At 38.9% G+C, this 20,421-nt stretch overlaps 1 protein-coding gene across 1 annotated transcript in view; it reads right to left on the minus strand.

Moving 5' to 3' along the window:
* Nucleotides 1-335: 335 nt before the first annotated feature.
* Nucleotides 336-20,421, minus strand: part of LOC150088735 (GPN-loop GTPase 1) — a 121,033-nt gene continuing 100,947 nt past the window's right edge. Inside the window, exon 13 of the mRNA XM_090370888.1 lies at nucleotides 336-643. Coding sequence (XP_090227014.1) covers nucleotides 564-643 — 80 coding nt within the window. The 3' untranslated portion in view covers nucleotides 336-563. The remainder of the gene's footprint in view (nucleotides 644-20,421) is intronic.

Below are 20,421 nucleotides of genomic sequence, written 5' to 3' on the forward strand. Positions count from 1 at the left end.
AAATTGGAGAATTAATGTATTCCATGATGACTATCACTTTCAAAAAGAAAGGATTACGATAAACAATATATGCCTTCTAATAAAATATAACCTCAACCTGAGATCCATTATACTTTCACATATGAAACTGTTATGGGCTACAAAGCAACAGATGACTCGACAAAATGTACTACTTTTCCTCTGCACTGCATTACATTATCTTGTATCATAGGTGTCAAAGCAATTACCTATGATATTACTGCACAGTATTATCTTTAACAGAAATATTTGTACCTAGCTCTACATTTCTGAGACAATCAGAATTTTTTTTTTTTTTTTTTCATTCCCTAACACTTGAATATAAAAGATTAAATTTTTAGTTAGGTAGATTTTTTAAGAATAAGCTTCGCTTTCTTCATCCTGAAGATACTTATTTCACTTCCAAGTTAGAGATTTGTATAACCTTTACTTACGTTGGTTGCTACTTACATCAATATCACACTTTGAACACATTTTATGCATGATTTATATACAAATAGTATTAAATATCACAACAGGTGAAAAGTGTCGATGTACACTTTAAGTTATGTTGACTGTTGGTTCTTGTTCTTCTGATTAATCAAAAACTGTTTGAATGATTCGTATTCTTTCTTTTCTTCTTCATCTGAAATGACAGAAAGAGAAATTCACTAGTTACATAAAATTATGAATTTAAAACTTTAACTTTCAAAATATAAATAAAACTGACTTTTAAACAAGGGTTATATGGTTTTTTATTTAATAAGGAGAAAATAACATGAATCAGCATTTTCCAGGCTTGCCTTTTATATCCTGTTTGTTAATACATGATTTTTTTTATGTAAACCCCAAACACGAGAGGTATTAGAACCTATAATACTTAGTACCGTGCTTGGCTGTAATTTTCAGGAAATACGTATGAAGGAAGGTTGTTCCAAAAAACGGCAGTCGAATGAATAAACGAGGAAAATGAAAAGTTGGTTCTGTGAGTTTGAAGTTGGACAGTAAATGGATGTTGGCTGGTGGTGGCACGTGTTCGGACTGTTTTGAAAGAGAGAGCGGGAATTATAGAAGCCAATTCAGAAGAACAGTGCCCATGGAAATATCTGCAGAAGAGGCATGCAGCAGAAACAGTACATCTATGAGACAGCGAGTGGAGAGACTCTGTTAGAGACGAATCATTAATTAACCTAACTGCCCTCTTCTGAACGGAATCAAGTAGCCTGAGAGGTTTCGGGGACACCTCCCCCAGATGTGGGAACAATATTCCACGGTAGGGTGGATTTGCGATTTATACAGAGTGAGCAGCTGTTTGGAAGAAAAGTAACGGCGAGAGTGAAAGAGAAAACCAAGTTTTTTAGATGCAGAGGAAGCAATATTTGTAATGTGCTTGTGCCAAGAGAGATTAGAAGTCAGGGTAATCCCCAAAAGAGATATATCATTTTGCCTAGAAATCGGAGTGTCACCAAAGATAAGCATAGGAGCAGAACAATCCTTTTTGCGAGATATAAGCCAAGACTTAGTTTTAGAAGGATTGAAATCAACTAAGTTGTCTTTGCCCCACTGGAGAATTACCTGGAGATTGGCATTTAAGGAATTGGTAGCAGATTTTCGAGAAGTTGAAGCTGATTGAGCAGGGCAAGGTTTCTCACAAAATGGAAAGTGGAATGCAATGTGCTATCATCGGCAAAACTATGAATAGGATTTCCAGTCAATGGAAGAAGGTCATTAATATACAAGAGGAAAAGAGTGGGGGAAAGAACTGAACCTTGGGGGACACCGGCATTAGTGGAGAAGTTAGAAGGCAGAGAGCCATCTACCATCACCCCTCAGTGAGCAAACTGGATAACCAATTACAAAAAACAGTTGGCAAACCATAAGATGGAAGACTGTTTAGAAGACCTTTATGCCAAACATGATCGAAAACCTTTGAGATGTTAAGAGCAAATGCTTGTGTTTCACCGAACTTTTCCATTAAATCAGTCCATAAATGGGTAACGTAAGCCAGAATATCACCAGTGGATTGACACTGACGAAATCCATACTGGCAATCATTGATAAAACGGAAAGTTTCTAGGTAGTTTAAGAGTTGGCAGTTAATTGATTTCTCCATTACTTTAGAAAGAGTAGAGGTAATTGCAATTTGATGGGAGGGATTTGTTACCCTTTTTAGGAATTGGCTGGATATGAGCAAATTTCCAAGCAGGAGGAAAAACACCTTTGGAATAAGAAAGTGAAAAAGGTGGCAAAGAACAGGAGTAAGTTCAGGAGCACAGGTTTTGAGAACAAGTGGAGAAATACCATCGAGACCTGAAGCTTTCTTAGCATCAAGATTCATCAAAATCTTTCTGGCATCCTTTTGACGGAAGACCACAGGAGGCATTGAATGGAGTGTGTTGGGAATGGTGGGAGGTGTTTTACCAAGATCATTAATACATGAATTGGAAAAAAAATGGGATGCTAGCAGTCAGCTTTATCCTTGGCTGAAGTGACAACAGAACCATCTGGTTTGGCCAGAGGTGGGAGCAGAGATGGGCAAAAGTTGCGGCCACTAGCTTTGGCAAGAGAACAGAGTGCTCGGCTACCATTAGAGCAAGAAGCAAGTTTTCTACTCTTAGCCTGTTCAAACTCTAGTTTGGACTGATTAATAACTGCTTTACAATTGTTGCGAGCTTTGGCGTAGGAAGAAAATGAAACTGAAGAATTAGAAACAAGCCAATTACGATATGCAATGTTCTTCTCTTGAACAGCCTTACACATTTATTGGAAAACCAAGGTTTAGATAAAGGACGAGATTTTAAAGTGGAGTGTGGGATAAAGGATTCCATTCCTGCAAGAATAATTTCACTGACATGATTTGAGCAAACATTGACATCAGAAGTTTTGAAACAGTAATTCGACCAAGGAAAAGAAGAAAAGAAATCTTGCAAGTCATCCCATTTTGCATTCTTGTAATACCAAAAAACACGGGGTTGGGAATAGCTATGAGATAAAGGCTCCATTGGAGAAGAGACAATCACCAAGTTGTGATCTGAAGTGCCTGAAGGACCTCTCACTTCGACCGTGTACTTAGAAGGGTTATTTTGTGAGAAAGAGATCACGTGTGTTCGCTGTATGGTTAGGATTGTCCGGTATTCTTGTAGGTAAATGAACAATCTGTGCAAGGGTCATTAGTAATTGCAAAAGCCTCAGCATCTCGACCAGCTGGGTCGGTGTGACTAGAAAACGGAAGCCAGCTGGAGTTGTGAACATTAAAATCACCAAGGAAAATTATCTCACTGTTAGGAAAGTTGGACTGGAGAAAATCACCAAGTTGTGATCTGAAGTGCCTGAAGGACCTCTCACTTCAACCGTGTACTTAGAAGGGTTGTTTGTGAGAAAGAGATCAAGCGTGTTCGCTGTATGGTTAGGATTGTCCAGTATTCTTGTAGGTAAATGAACAATCTGTGCAAGGTCATTAGTAATTGCAAAAGCCGCAGCATCTCGACCAGCTGGGTCGGTGTGACTAGAAAACGGAAGCCAGCTGGAGTTGTGAACATTAAAATCACCAAGGAAAATTATCACACTGTTAGGAAAGTTGGACTGGAGAAAGTCAAGTTGCAAAGAGAGGAAGTCAAATAGCTCCAAGTGATTAGTGGAGTTGGGAGAACAATAGAGACAACAGATGAATTTGACACAATGAGGTTGAGAGATTTTAAGCCAGAGATGATCGAAAAGAGAAGATTCCAAATTACCAAGTCTCTGACAGGGAATATCGGAACAGACATATCACAAGTACCACCTTTGAGGCGAAAAGAATCATACAGCGAATAATTTGAGCAACTGAGATGAGCAGTAGTTGAATCAATTGATAACCGAGATTCTGTCAGAAATAGTATGTGGGGTTTGGCAGACTGCAAATGGAAATGGACATCATCGAGATTAGGTTGGTTGTTTGTTTTGTTGTTTATTGGCGCATTGACAACGGAGATCATAGTGTGTCAGTTCATTTGTTATATTATGTCTTTTCACTGAGATTAGAACTGAGACCAAGTATATTTGTGAATGAACTAGAAAGTGTTTGGGAGGTTTAGATATTTTTGCAGATAAGCTTACTCTATTAGTTTGACAATTCATGGTGTATTCAATAGTGTGGAGGGGACATACTGTATGAAGTAATGAAATTTTTGGACATGGCATACACATGGTAAGAATATACCCAGATCCTTAACATAATGTGGCCTCGTCAATGCACCCCATATACACACAACTCAGACTCCCTCCAGTTACTATTTGGCAGAGTAGATGTAGCAAGATTATACACTAGCTGATCCGAAAGCCTCCTCTCTAAGAGTCTTCCGGATCAGCCAGTGTATACTAATAGGTTTGGTCTAGGAGTATAGGCTAGGAGTTACCTATCCTAGTATAGGATAGGTTCGGTCTGGCGTACTAACTAGTGGCCGGCCTGCGAACACCGTTTTAGAGCTGTACCCTTGAAATGTAAGGAAGATTGGATCTTCCTTAGATTGCAAGGAGATTCCGAATTACCAAGTCTCTGACAGGGAATATCAGAACGGACATATGCACAAGTACCACCTTTGAGGTGAAAGGAATCATACAGCGAATAATTTGGGCATCTGAGATGAGCAGTAGTTGAATCAACCGATAACTGAGATTCTGTCAGAAAAAGTACATGGGGTTTGGCAGACTGCAAGTGGAAGTGGACATCGTTGAGATTAGAATTGAGACCACGTATATTTGTGAAATGAATTAGGAAGTGCTTGGGAGGTTTAGATCTTTTCGTAGATAAGCTTGCTCTATTAGTTTGACAATTCATGGTATATTCAATGGTAAGAAAAAGTGGGTGGGACCTGCTGTATGAAGTAATGAAATTTTTGGATATGGCATACACGTGGTAAGACTATACCCAGATCCTTGACATAACGTGGCCTCGACAATGCTCCCTGCATACACTCTACTCGGACTCCCTCCAGTCACTATCTGGCAGAGTAGAGGTAGCAAGATTATACACTAGCTGATCCGGAAGTCTCCTAGAGAGTTACCAACAGGTTCGGTCCGGTGTACTAACTAGGGGCCAGCCTGCGAGCACGATGTTCATGATAACCTCAAAAGTCATCAGTCATACTGCATGATGGAAGAGATGGGGAAGGGTTGACCGGAACTTAACTGTGGAGACTAAACATGGGTTCCACCACTTCAAGCCTCCAATAAGCAAATAGATGGTATTGCACTGGTTGATGAGAGTCATCTACCACCTAGTAAAAAAAAAAGTAAAGTGCAGCCATTATCAACCCACTGCAGGATGGAAGCCTCCTCAACAATTCATGTTGAGGGAAATGGACCATAATCTGCCACACTGGTCCAGTGCGGGTTGGCAGATCGATTGTATTCAGCAGTCAGGGGCTTGAACCCCGGTCTACTCAAAGAGCGTGTGCTACTGCACTCCCGCTCCTGCCCACTCGGCTACGGAGGCCTTTTGCCTGCTAACACAGAGGGGCAGCATTCCTCCATGAGGTGTGGCCGCCACACCTCGACCCCTGCTTACGTAGGTTCACACCTGGGTGGTCACCCACAGTGTGCTTGCGCATAGGGGTTATACCCAGGATTACTAACAGTCCCACTATTGTGAAGGTGCAAGCAGAAGGTTTGGCTGTCACAGACCATCCTGCCTTTGCTGAAATTGGGTCCACTGGTTGTGGTTGTTGTTTGGTTTTTGGAACTAAGGCCATTTGGTTGTTTGGTTTTTGGAACTAAGCATTAGCAACTAAGGCCATATTTCTCCGGGAATATACGGTGGTCATTCCCTGACCTTTTCGCACCCTCCGTATTTGGTGGTGACGGGATCGAACCCCAGTCTAATCAAGAAGCGTGTGTTACGCACTGCTGCTCCTTCCCACCTGGCTACGGAGGCACCTGGGTCCACTTGACTTGAGTGTCACCCGAATATCAGTTTCATCAGCGTTTTAGACTCCAAGGTAGCAAGTACAGCTTGTCTGGCATATCTGAGAGAATGTCTGTGACAACCTCAAGGACCAAAAATAATTTAAAAATAGTTTAAAAATAATGGTAATGTATTGATAAACATTTGTCCTCATACTACATCATTTTAAAAAAATGTAGTATGAGGACAAATATTTCTTTAATGCTCAAAGGTTTCCTAAATGTGGGGTGTACCCCCCCTTGGGGGCACACTTGGTTTTGGGGGGGGAGCACTTATTGTCTTCATAAAGCAGTTTTTTAATGAAATATAGACAGAACATCCCACTAATCCAAGTACAAAGCATTTTTTTATTTATTCCTATTTGTATTTTATTTCTTTGAGATTAAATGTTTATTTCATTTTGAGATTAAATGTTTAATAATTTATAAAAAGTATGTAAAAAAGTTTAAAAAAAAAGACCTATAAACTGTTCCTACAAACTAAAGATCTACATCTACACATAAAATATAAAAAGCTTAGAGCAGAAGTCAGAAAACTAACCAGAAGAATCCGACGAGATGACTGGGATAAATTTGTTAAATCTTTACGTGATATCACGGGCCCACAGAGAAGAGGTTTTAAAACTTTTAAGAAATTACAACTAGACACAAAGATCAAATAAAAACCAACTCCATCTCCCAAGCAGAATGGAAGCAACACTATTCCAAACTATGGTATAACCCAGGCACTAGGGAAGTGGAAGATGAATCCGTGATAACCAAAGAAGAAGAAAATATAACAATGGAAGAACTAGAGTTAATATTACAAAAATCAAAAAACCGAAAAAGCCCAGGCATAGACAATTTGAATGTAGAACTGTTTAAATATGGAGGCACCTTACTAAAAAATGCACTACTAAAATTATTTAACATCATATGGCATAACAACAGATACCCAAAGATTGGGAAACAGGAATAGTAATCAATTTACACAAAAAAAGGCTCCAGAAATAACCCTAACAAATACAGAGGGATAACATTGCTGTCAACTGCTGCAAAGCTATACTCTAATATACTAAAGAATAAACTTAATAAACACAGTGAACAATTCTTAAAAGAAGAACAATGTGGGTTCAGAAAAGGGAGAAGCACAATAGACGCCATTTTCTCACTACAACAAATTTTGGAGAAAAGAAGAGAATTCAATCTACCAACATTTCTGCTCTTTATTGATTATGAAAAAGCATATGACAATGTAAACCGGGAAAAACTCTGGCAGATTCTACGAGAAGAAAATATCCCAACCCAACTCCGGAAAGCGATCCAAAGCCTATATAAAAATTCAAAAGTCTGTATAAAATATTCTAATGGCCAACTATCAGACCCAATTAACACCAATAAAGGAGTGAAACAAGGATGTGGACTATCACCAAATTTATTTAATATCTACATCAATAAAATTCTTAAAGAATGGAAACAAACAATTAACAACAGAATACAGTTGAACAACAGGAATAAAATCCAAACTATATTATATGCTGATGATCAAGTTATAATCGTAAAATCCGAAGATGAACTACAGATAGCAGCAAATAAACTTAATAAAATAGGTAAAAAGTATGAGGTGAAAATCTCCACCTCAAAAACAAAATCAATACGATTATGTGGAAAGAACATACAAAGAGTCAAAATTGTTATTGATGATAAAATAATAGAACAAATATCTGACTTCACCTATTTGGGAAATCTAATATCAAATGAAGGGAAATACATCCACACTAAACTACAAAAATATAATAAAATGAATGGAACGATTAAACGCCACTTCGGAAAACAAATGACAACCGAAACAAAATTATGACTGCACAACATCACTTCAAAACCAGCACTCTTCTATAGCTGTGAGACTTGGGTTATAAATAAGAAAGATGCACACAAACTAGAAGCAGCACAAATGAAATTTTTAAGACCATTATTAGGCTTTACAAGACTAGACCACCAAAGAAATATAGATAATCTGCGAGAAATTAAAAGTAGATAACATTGTAAATGACATAAAACGGTATTAGGAAAAATGGATCAGCCACATAGAAAGAATGAACCCAGACTGGATCCCAAAATTAGCCTTTAACTACAAACCTACAGGCAAGAGAGATGTGGGTCGACCACGACAACAATGGCGAGATCAAAACCACCCTGACAAGAGCTACAACGGAACAGGTCTTAAAAGACCTAAGCCGGACCAAGTTCATGATAATGATGAAAAGTATGTATATTCATAGCTAAATTTTATGTTAAATCTGTTTATTTGCATTTCTTCTGGAACTTGGGGTTCATGAAATTTACGAAAAATTTTAAGCGGACTCAAGGTATAAAAGTTTGGGAACTTCTGCTCTAAAGTAAATACGAGGGGGTATCAAAACGTTCGTACCCTTACCTAGAAATAATAGCCCTAGAAAGGTGAAACTTCAAAGGAACTTTAATCCTTTTCTGTGTACTCTCCATGTATAGTAACACATTTCTCCCATCTATGGCCCAGTTGTTTAATGCCCTGATCATAGAAGTCTGCAATTTTTGCCTGAAACCACGATTCCACTTCATTGATGACTTCTTGAGATGAATCAAAGCAGCGTTCACACAATGGTTTCTTCATTTCTCAAAACATGAAGTCTGACGGTGCTAGATCAGGAGAATTAGGTGCTGCAGTAGTTCAAACATTACACAAATCCAGTTGGCAAGAACACTGCATTCGACATTGCTTCTGCAAAGGCGTCAGTAATCTTGGAACCCATCATGTGCAGATGGTCGTGTAAAATGCTGTGGGCAGACCCATAACTAATTCCCAATGCATTTGTGATGAAATGAATTGTCACACATCTGTCACCCAGCATCAGCTGCTCAACCTTTGCAACCGTCTCACTGTCTGTGGATGTTGATGGCCTTCTTTCTCTTGGCTCGTTAAAGACACTTGTACGGCCGCACTGGAACTCCCATTTCTACTTTTTTACAGCACCATAGGATGGACAATTCTGCCATACACAGCTTTAATTTTTTCAATTTCCTGGACTTTCTTGCCCTGCAAATGCAGGAACTTGATCATTGCTCAATACTCCACTTTGCCAACCATAATGTCCTTCCTCAGATTCCGGTCTCCACCTCTGGTGTACGATCACATACAGGAATGAAATTTCACATATTAGTTATTGAATATGTAGACAACTTATATTAAAAATGGCATCTTCCTACTGATGTTTTATCTTGGTCAAGGTACAAACTTTTTGATACCCCCCCCCTCATACAGTGAATGGGGGGGAAAGGTGTATGTTATACATCATTCAGTTTTTTTTTTTTTTTAGGCAACAGTTTAAAACTGTGTGCTTTATCATTTTTCTTTACTCTGACACTATAACAACCTCACTTCACTAGAACAAGATCAACTGAAGATGAAACCAAAGCTCTGTGAAAAATCAACAGTCGTAGAGAATTTTTATGGTTATACTTCTCCATTTAAAAAATAACCAATGATCCATATCAAAATTGAATATCATATTGGAGGAATACAAAAATTCACACCAATAATTCTCATGAAATAAAAATTAAAATATAAATTTCTCTGTTTTTGGTTGATAAGATTCACAATATACATTCAATGGAGAGCTGATTGTGGATCATTTATATCAAATACAATTGCTAAGGAACTATTCGAAGCTAGTTATCTGGAATTTGGACAGTTTCCTAAAAAACCTATTTTGAATTTTGGTTGCTGCTGAAGAATGAATTTTCAACATTAGTCATATGTATTTCTTCCATTCCTCATTTGCAATTTTTAAAGGTGTGATAGGATTTTAAGTAAAAACAAAATACAGATCTTGATGGACTGCTGAGTGAGAATTAATTTTACCATACTGAATTGTAACCAAATCTGCAATGTTAAGCATGTATATCCATATAATTTAAAATGCAATGTTCTCTTTCATTATTGTTAGAGACGTAAAGTATAATTTTTGTTTGCTACAAAATGTACACTGCTGTACTTTCTATGGTAAGGCATATACAGGGTGTCTCAAAAATATTAGTAGAAATGTTTAGGGGAGATAGGTAACATCTAAAGGAATGTGAATCGTATAGGAACCCATAACCGGAAACATCACGGGAAAGTAGTAGCAGAGGCACAAGAAGCAGAAATGACACAAGACAGTAATCAGTGGCAAACATTTATTTGAAATAATATTAACAATGGAGTACGAGATGGATGCATTTCGTGATGTTACAACAGATGCTTGAAGGTTCCACCATGAGACACGATGCATGCGTGACACCGATGCAGCATGGATTGGCGGACAGGGTTGAACACACCTGTTGTTTCTTTGACAGTAGCAGCAGCACAGATGAGTCTCGCCAAGAGATCCATTTCCGCCTCCACAGGCGATTCAAACACGATAGATTTGAGGGGGCCCCCACAGAAAGAAATCAAGGCTCGATAAATCAGATGAGCGTGGGGGCCAGGCAACGGGTCCACCACGGCCAATCCATCGACGCCCAAAATACCTGTTCAAATGGTCACGAACACACCTTCCATAATGGGCAGGCACCCCGTCATGTTGAAACCAAATGTTGGGTCTCACATTTGCTGGAACATCGTCAAGTAACCCTGGTAGAACGTTTTCAAGAAAGAGCCGATATTTAGTGGAGTTCATGCGGGATGGTAACAGGTATGGGCCGACTAAGCAGTCACCAACCATACCTGCCCACACATTTATTGTGAAGCAATGTTGTGCCGCATAGGGGTGCACACCGTGTGGGTTGTCGTGAGCCCACACATGAGCATTGTGCTGAATGAATAAGCCTTCCTGAGTGAAATAAGCCTCATCCGTGAACAAAACATAGGCTGGAAAATTGAAGTCTTGTTGAACACTTTCTTGGAGAAACCACTGTGCAAAAGCCACACGTGCAGGATGATCTTGGGGGGAGCAGTAACTGAACCCTTTAGAGATGAGAGGGGTATAAGGAATCATTGTGCCAGACAAGCTGTACACCGCAACGAGACACTCCTAAGGCAGTGGCAATGGCACGTGTGCTGGTAGTAGGATTACTCTGGACAGCATTCGACACATTTTTTTCCATGGTGGGAGTTCGCGTTGAACATGGTCTGCCCGCACTACTCCTGTTACCTCTAAATGACCCATAATGGCACAAATTTTGATGCACACGCGCAAACAAACGATGGCCCAGTACATGTCTGTCTGGGAAGCATTCTCCATAAATTTGTTGAGCAGCTCATCCATTGCCCTCTGCTAATCCATATACTAGGTGCATGTCTGCCAGCTCACCGTTCGTATATCGATGCATGCTCTTCGTGCGGCGACTACTGCTTGAATGAGTAAACCAGAAATTTTCCCTCTCACAAACTGATGAAAAGCGCCGTCTACCGACTTACAGTGACGTTTCCAGTTATGGGTTCCTATGCGATTCACATTCCTTTAGATGTTACCTACCTCCCCTAAATGTTTGTACCAATATTTTTGAGACACCATGTATCTACACAAATGATAGTTTCTTTATACCTTAGCTTCATATTAATTTCAAACAAAATTTTCAGCCTTTATTTTACCAAAAAGTAATGAAATGCTATAAATACCAGATATGAATGCATTTAACAGCTCCTAGCATTAGCAAAGGCACACGATGCGACAAAGCAAGCTTATATAGCATTAGCTAAAAAAAAAAAAAAAAAAAAACCCTTATTTCACCCATCCATTCTCTTCAAATGTTTGTCAAGTTCTGCCTTGAATCTATTTAAGCTATCAACTTCTACTACGACAGATGGAAGTTTGTTCCAGCAATCAACCACTTGCTGGCTAAAGACAAACCTCCACACATCTATCCTACAACCGTCTTTCCTCAATTTGAATTTGTGCCCTCTCGGGCGATTATTCTGAGCAAGAGGAAGAATCCCATCAGCACTGAGCATGCTCAAACCATTCAATGCTTTATACACCTTAATCAGATTACCTCGCAGGTACCTAGTCTTCAGACACTGTAATTTGCAAAACTTAAGCCTTTCTTTGTAAGAGCAAACCTTTGTTCCATTCACTAACCTTGTTGCCCTTCTCTGTACTCGTTCCAACAGCTCTACATCCTTCTTAAGATGAGGCCTCCAGACCTGTATACAGTACTCAAGGTGTGCCTTATGCAAGGGGATAATCACCTCCTTATTCCTGCTAGAAAAATTCCTGTACATTATTGACAAGACACCATGAGCTACTCTTGTAGCCTCTCTGCACTGCTCAGAGAACTTCATATCTGCCTGCACAATTACCCCTCAGGTCCTTTTCATTCTCTACCACTGTCAGTGTGGTACCACACTGACAGTGGTAGAGAATGAAACTTACTGCTTCCCATATGTAGTACTTTATGCATGAAGAATCACTACTGAAAATCACTACTGAAATGAAGTTTAACATTTGTCAATGTTAAACTTCATTTGCCACCTCTCAGCCCATCTGCTCCACTTTTCTAGATCCTGTTGCAGCAGTGTACTGTTGTTATTGTCATTAACAGCCCTGCCAACCTTCGTATTGTCTGCAAACTTGGACATTAAGCCTGATATACCTTCATCAATATCATTTATAAATACAGAAAACAACAATGGACCCAACACTGAACCCCGAGGGACTCCACTAATAAGATTAGCCCACGAAGAGCAGTGTCCATTGATTACCACTCTCTGTCTTCTCCCATTCAACCATCCCTTAATCCATAGCAGCAATTTGCCTCCAATGCCACACTGCTCCAATTTGTGCAGCAGTCTTCCATGTGCAACAGTATCAAAGGTTTTCCTAAGATCCAAATATATGATATCATATCTAGTGGTTCCTTTATCTGCAGATTCTTGATGCATGAAGAATCACTACTGATAATCAGATCAAGAGTATTACTCCCTCTAGTTGCCTCCCGAACATGCTGCTGTAGAAAACAATCATCCAATAAATCCACAAAAGCCTTGCCTGTGTGTGTGTGAGTGACCAACCAACAAATTCCAGTCAATATCCAGGAAATTAAAATCCTCCATTATAAGACACTCTAATTTACTGGCCCACTATTTCTCTGCACAACTGCTCATTATATTCATCAGATTCATTAGGCCTATAACACACATCTACTCTTATTTTTCCTTTCTCAGTGCTTATGTCACACCAAACAGACTCAACATTGCATTGTCCACCAACATCAATTGAATCCACTTCCTTAGATTTTATGTGTTTCTTAACAGCATAAACCCTCCTCCTTTCCTGTCCTCTCAATCCTTTCTATACACATTGTACTCCGCAAATTCCAGTTCTGCACCGTTTATGTCTGTGTGACACCATGTCTCTGATATCCCAACAATATCTGCCTTTGATGTCTTGACTAGCACATCAAGCTCATCAAATTTATTAACTATACTCCTAGCATTGGTGTACATGCAAGTATATAAATGCACCTGTTTCTACTCTTACTTACCCTAACACAGCCCATCTATTTACTTGTTCCACTATGACTCCCAGCAGCGTCTCTGTAGCCAGGCGGGCAGGAGCAGCAATGCGTAGCACACGCTTCTTGATTAGACCGGGGTTCGAGCCCGTGACCACCAAATACGGATGATGCGGAAAGGTCAGGGAATGACCACTGCATATCCCCGGAGCAATATGGCCTTAGTTGCTAATGCTCCTAAACGCCAAACAACAACAACAACATGACTCCCAGCAGTCCTGGAAATTCCCATTGCCTTGCTTTCCAGGCTGTTGCTCAATTGCATTTCAATAGAAGTAGTGCAAGAATCACTTTTACCTCTGCCAGCGGCCACTGTTAATCTATTAGTCCGTGTATCCACCCAAGCTAGCAGTTTTCGAACCCACCTAACTCTGCCTCGATAGCATCAGCAAATATTGTTGCACCCTTTCTATTTAAGTTTATCCCATCCTTGTAGAAGTAGTCTCTCCTGTTAACAAGCACAGACCAGGCTGAGAAAAATTCTACATCTTGAGCCTTGCACAATCTCTCCAGAGCCAAATTGATCAACAAGGCTCTTATCATATACTCCCTCCTGTCATGTCTGGGCAGAATTGCAGACACTTTCAAATTCAACTCTAACTCACGGCTTTTTTTCAGCATTGTCTTATACTTGTTAAGTAATTCTGCCGGTCTCCTACTCTTAATATCACCCTTTATGCCCTTAAAGGATGATATCTGCCCTACAAAGTCATCAACCTTTGCTCCTGGCAGACATACCCTGGTCGTGTTCCATCTATCCTTTTTGCACAATATGTTCCCCGTTTCCCTGACATTAGCATTAGCATTAGTAGAGGAATATGATGCAAGAAAGCAGCAAGCTTATGCAGCATCAGCCAAAAAAAAAAAAAAACCACTTACACTTCACCCCTCTGTTCGTTCGAAATACCTGTCCAACGAAGCCTTAAATTTATTCAGACTATCAACTTCCACGACAAGGGATGGAAGTCTGTTCCACCAACCAACTACACGCTGGCTAAAGGCAAATTTCCGTACGTCTATCCTACATCTGTCTTTCCTCAATTTGAATTTATGCCTTCTCAGGTGATTATTCTGAGCAAGAGGAAGAATTCCATCAGCATTGAGCATGCTCAAACCATTCAAGGCTTTATACACCTCTATCAGATCACCTTGCTGGTGCCTAGTCTCCAGACACTGTAATTTGCAAAACTTAAGCCTTTCTTCGTAAGAGCACCCCTTTGTTCCATTCACTAATCTTGTTGCCCTTCTCTGTACTCGTTCTAGCAGCTCTACATCCTACTTAAAATGAGGCCTCCAAACCTGTTTACAGTACTCAACGTGTGGCCTGACCACTGCCTTATACAAGAATAATCACTTCCTTATCCCTGCTAGAAAAATTCCTATATATCATCGACAATACACCACGAGCTACTCTTGCAGCCCGTCTGCACTGCTCAGAAAACTTCATATCTGCCTGCACAACCACCCCCAGGTCCCTTTCATTCTCTACCACTGTCAGTGTAGTACCACAGAGTTGATACGTTGCTCTGGGGTTGCTGTTTCCCATATGCAGTACTTTACATTTGTCAATGTTAAACTTCATTTGCCACCTCTCAGCCCATCTGCTCAACCTTTCCAGATCCTGTTGCAGTAGCATAGTGTCAGTAGTGTCCTTGACAACCCTGCCAACCTTCGTATCGTCTGCAAACTTGGACATTAAGCTTGATATACCATCATCAATATCATTTATAAATACAGAAAACAATAATGGACCCAATACTGAACCCTGAGGGACTCCACTAATAACATTAGTCCATGATGAGCAGTGTCCATTGATTACCACTCTCTGTCTTCTCCCCCTCAACCACCCCTTTATCCATAGCAGCAGTTACCATAGCAGTAGTTACCTCTTTGAGTAAATCGCACTTCAGCACACTGTGATCACTGCCACCTAGTGGTTCCTTTATCTGCAGATTCTTAATGCATGGAGAATCACTACTGATAACCAAATCAAGAGTATTACTCCCTCTAGTTGCTTCTTGAACATGCTGATGTAGAAAACAATCATCCAATAAATCCACAAAAGCCTTGCTAGTGTGTGAGTGACCAGCCCACATATTCCAGTCAATATCTGGGAAATTAAAATTCTCCATTATAAGACTCTCTGATTTACTGGCCCATTCTATTTCCCTGTACAGTTTGTTATTATACTCATCAGAGTCATTAGACCTATAGCGCAGTCCTACTCTCAATTTTGATCTCCCAATGCTTATGTCACACCAAACTGACTCGACACTGCCCTGTCCAGTGATGTCGACTGGCTTCACCTCCTTGGATTTTATGTGTTTCTTAACTAATAGCATAACCCCTCCTCCCTTGCTATCCTGTCTATCCTTTCTGTAGACGTTGTACCCCCCCAAATTCCAGTTCTGCATTCCTTATATCTGTGCGACACCATGTCTCTGATATCCCAACAATATCCGCCTTTGATGCTTTGAGCAATACCTCAAATTCATCAAATTTATTTACCAAACTCCTAGCATTAGTGTACACGCAAGTATACATGCACCTGTTTTTATTCTTAGCTACCCTAACACAACCCATGTGTTTACTTGTACCACAATGACTCCCAGCATTGTCTGAAATATCCTGCGTCTTGTTTTTCAGGCTTCTGCTCATTCCAATAGAAGCAGTGCAAGAATCACTTTCACCTCTGCCAGTGGCTACTGTTAATTATTAGTCTTTGTATCCCCCCAAGCTAGCAGTTTTCCAACCCACCTAACACTGCCTCGATAGCATCAGCAAATATTTTCGCACCCTTTCTATTTAAGTTATCCAATCCCTGTAGAAGCAGTCTCTCCAGTTAACAAGTACAATCCAGGTTGAAAAAAATTCTACCCCTTGAGCCTTGGACAATCTTTCCAGGGCTGAATTGATCGACAAGGCTCTCGTCATATACTCCCTCCTATCGTGTCTGGGCAGAATAGAGTCACCTGCAACAACTAGTTCCTTTGGTTCCAGCGCATTCTGCCTTGGGGGTTGCCAGTATGTTGCGTGATGTTCAAGTGCAAGCTCTGGCATTGATGTGGGCAGCTGAGAGCTTGATGGGTCCCTCAATTTAAATCCTTTGAGGGCATCCACCTTGTCCTTCAAGCTCTCATATAAAAGCCCATAACAATCGCGTGAACGGGATATATTGCCACAGGCAATATCATATCCCGTTCCTGATTGCTCCACAAACATCAAACAAGCAGTGCATTTCAATAGACTGTGATTCAGAGGACAACTGGCCCCCCTTCCTCAGTTCTCCCCTGAGTCACAGCACTTCCACTAGTTTGAGCCTTTTGATTTGCTGCTCTGGTATGAGTCATGATTTCTATTCAGGTTCAATAAAATTCCAATACAAAATATAACCATAAACCTATATCCCAATGCAGTTATAACACTATATATATGTATTTTGGTATCAAATATTATCTCCAAGTTACATTATATGACTTCCTTATCCCCTGTCAACTTATATGTATTAATTTATGTTATGTTTGTAATAAATAGGGTGCTATATTTATTTAGTTAAAAAAGTACAATTCAATATTTATTTATTTAAAAAAATATTTATTTAGTTAAAAAAGTACAATTCATTATTATTTCATTGTATTATTGAAATTTAATTCAATAATACAATGGAATAATAATGAAATATAATGATTAATTGATACTACTATACTCGCTATCTAGTTTTCTGTTAAACCTTACGCTAGCACACGTTGTATCGTATAATAATGGTGGCAAGTTACGAACGGTTAATCTACGGACACGAGGTATTATTTACTTTCCAAATCGTGATATCTAAATTCAAAATAAACCAAGGAGCTTGACTAGGTCTATAAGCTACTTATAGGAAATAATTTAATCTAACAATTAAGTCAATAAAGCAGCTAAGTATAATTAAAAACTCTGCGTTTGTGGGAGCTGCAAAACCTGTCCACAAGTGTATTTGATACCCTTACCGATACTAAGTAATAACCTAAAAATCTCTATCTAAATTCAATTTAAACTAAAGTACTGTTACTAGGAATATAAAGAAACTCTAAAATATAAATTAATATGCCAATTTAAGTCAATAAAAAAGCAAAAACTTCTCTATTTGCTGGAGCCGTAAAAACTTTGCCTGTTCACATGGACTCTTGCACCCACTGCCCTTATATATTTGTCCCTTTTTTATCCTTTATTCATATATCATTGAGTTTAGATATCCCATGCCATCAATTATCTAGCGGTAAGGTGATGGCGTCTTTGTTAACGGAATAAACACTGCCTCTTGCTCATCAGCTGACAAGTTTTAAAGATGTTCTGCTGATGCTGTTGTTCAATCATAATCATATGTAGAAATAAAACCTATTCTCTCTCTCTCTCTCTCTCTCTCTCTCTTTCTCTCTCTATAAAATTAAAGAAAATCATCTAGTTAAATCATGCCATGGTTTAACTGGATGATTATTGCTATATTGAAATTACTGATATTGTTTCAACTTCCACAGATTGTGGTATTTTCTTGTTTTAACACAGGTATTTAAAATGTCCTGTTTTTGACACATGGAAAGAGCCGACCGGGATAGCCAGGTGGGTAAAGTGCCTGCCTGGTAACCCAAAGGTTGCGGGTTCGATTCCCGCCTCGGGCTTGGATCAAAGTACTTTTTTTTTTTTTTTTTTTTTTGATTTGGTAGTTGTTGGCGCATCGGCTTCTGTGGCCATATTGCACCTCCCAAGGTTTTTGCAGTACTTTGATCCAAGCCCGAGGCGGGAATCGAACCCGCGACCTTTGGGTTGCCGGGCAGGTACTTTACCCACTTGGCTAGCCCGGTCGGCGATCAAAGTACTGCAAAAACCTTGGGAGGTGCATTATGGCCACAGAAGCCTATGCGCCAACAACTACCAAAAAAAAAAAAAAAAAAAAAAAAAAACACATGGAAAGATGCAGCTGGGACAGTCATGACTCAATGATGAGAACAGACTATCAGCTACAATCAACTACATTTCAGAAAGCTGTCATAGAAATGAATGCCACAGATGGTTTAAGTATCTATGGCATCCATGGGGATGTGGCAGAACTAGATTATTGGATATTCTAGACTAAAAATACAAATACGATAAACTTGAATACAATAAATGATAAACTGAGAATACAGATCTTTGGATGCACAGCAGGTTACACTGTTAGAAAATGTGCATAAGTCAAAACAGACACATCAAAACTGACTTCTCAACAGGAGAATCAATGGTACAATAGGTGGACTCCTGACCAAGAGTCTGATATGCAACTTTTTATATATAAGAATATTAAATGATTTGAGTACATTCATTAAATACATTTTTTATCAACATAGTTAATTTTGTTTACCACAGTATTATTAACTACTTTGCAAAAAAAGATGACCTATGATTTATTCTGTGGGACTCCTTCAAACTCGGGAATAACTGTTTATCTTTCAGTTAACTAAAATGATTTCCCCCCCCCCCAGCAAAATTACTAGAAATATGCTAGGTGATATTATCCTAACAGCCAAAATGACAACTATTTGTTGACATTTTGGTGGTAAATATCAGATAAATCACACCAATCAGATAAATTACACAATTTCTCAAGTAATCGTGATGTACTAAAATGCAATTACTTCACTAAAAACCTTGCTCAAAGCTTTAGAACAGGGGGTATGGTATAGTGCAGGGGTCGGCAACCTTTTTTGAGTGAAGAGCCATTTTTGATCTAATTAAAAAAAAAAAAAAAAAAAAGAGAGAGAATCTGAAGATCTGCACCTCGGCTCAAGCTGGGGGGAAGGGGAGTTAAGAAATGGAACAGAGTGGGAAGGTGTTTTATTAAAAAAATATATATTTTTTTAAATATTTATTAATACTGAAAAAACATAACAAACATCCAATTAGGTACATATTAATGTGACTTTTTCTGCTGAACTTCTTGAGCGAGTCTCTCAACACCACGCAAGTATGCCATAATTTTCATCTTTAAACATGCTGAGAGACTTGCATCATTCAGACGGTTTCTTGATTTATTTTTAATATAGTTCATGTTCGAAAATATTTGCCCGCAGAAATACGTCGAACCAAAAACTGAGAGAAGTCCAAACTCAAATATTTTCAAATTTATATACGTGTTACAATTTTATAAATTTTTATATACATTTATATACGTTTCAAGTTTATATACGCATCAAACATAATTTGGTCTTGCATTTTCAATTCATCTATAGCCATCCATTTGTGTAGAATTGCAAGGGCAGCCTTTTGCCTCTCCAAATCCTCAATTTCAGTTTTAAGGCATTTTAGTCAAAAGTGTTTGCCTGCAGCAATACGTCAAACTATAGAAATATGTTCGAAACTACCACAGAAATATGTTCGTCAAACTACCACAGAAATATGTTCGAAAATATTTGCCCGCAGAAGTACATCGAACCAAGAATTGAGAGAAATCCAAACTCAAATATTTTCAAATTTATATACGTGTCCAGTAAATCCACGCATCAAACACAATTTGGTCTTGCATTTTCAACTCATCTATAGCCATCCATTTGTGTAGAATTGCAAGGGCAGCCTTTTGCCTCTTCAAATCCTCAATTTCAATTTTAAGGCAATTTAGTCTTGAACTCCACATGTCCTTGATTTTTAAGTCCTCTAATGCCATTTCAAACTGTGCTTCATGTGGGCTAAAAGTTAAAGAGCTGCAGTTATATGTTCAAAGAGCCACATGCAGCTAGTAAGTTGCATGTGGCTCTTTTAATTCAATTAATTTTAATTAAATGAATTAAAAGAGTTAATTAAAATTCAATTAATTTTAAGGAATATTTCTTGAGAAACCATTCATTTTTTTATCCAATTGGTTACTTGACAACAGTTGTCGTCATTTTTTTTTTTTTTTGGCTGTACTTGGCATACTCTTGTAATGGTGGATCACTTCAAAATGATTCCCCCAATATTGTC

This window comes from Mastigoproctus giganteus, chromosome 3 (assembly GCF_048544385.1).
Source record: "Mastigoproctus giganteus isolate SK-2022 chromosome 3, ASM4854438v1, whole genome shotgun sequence".
Lineage (NCBI taxonomy): Eukaryota > Metazoa > Arthropoda > Arachnida > Uropygi > Thelyphonidae > Mastigoproctus > Mastigoproctus giganteus.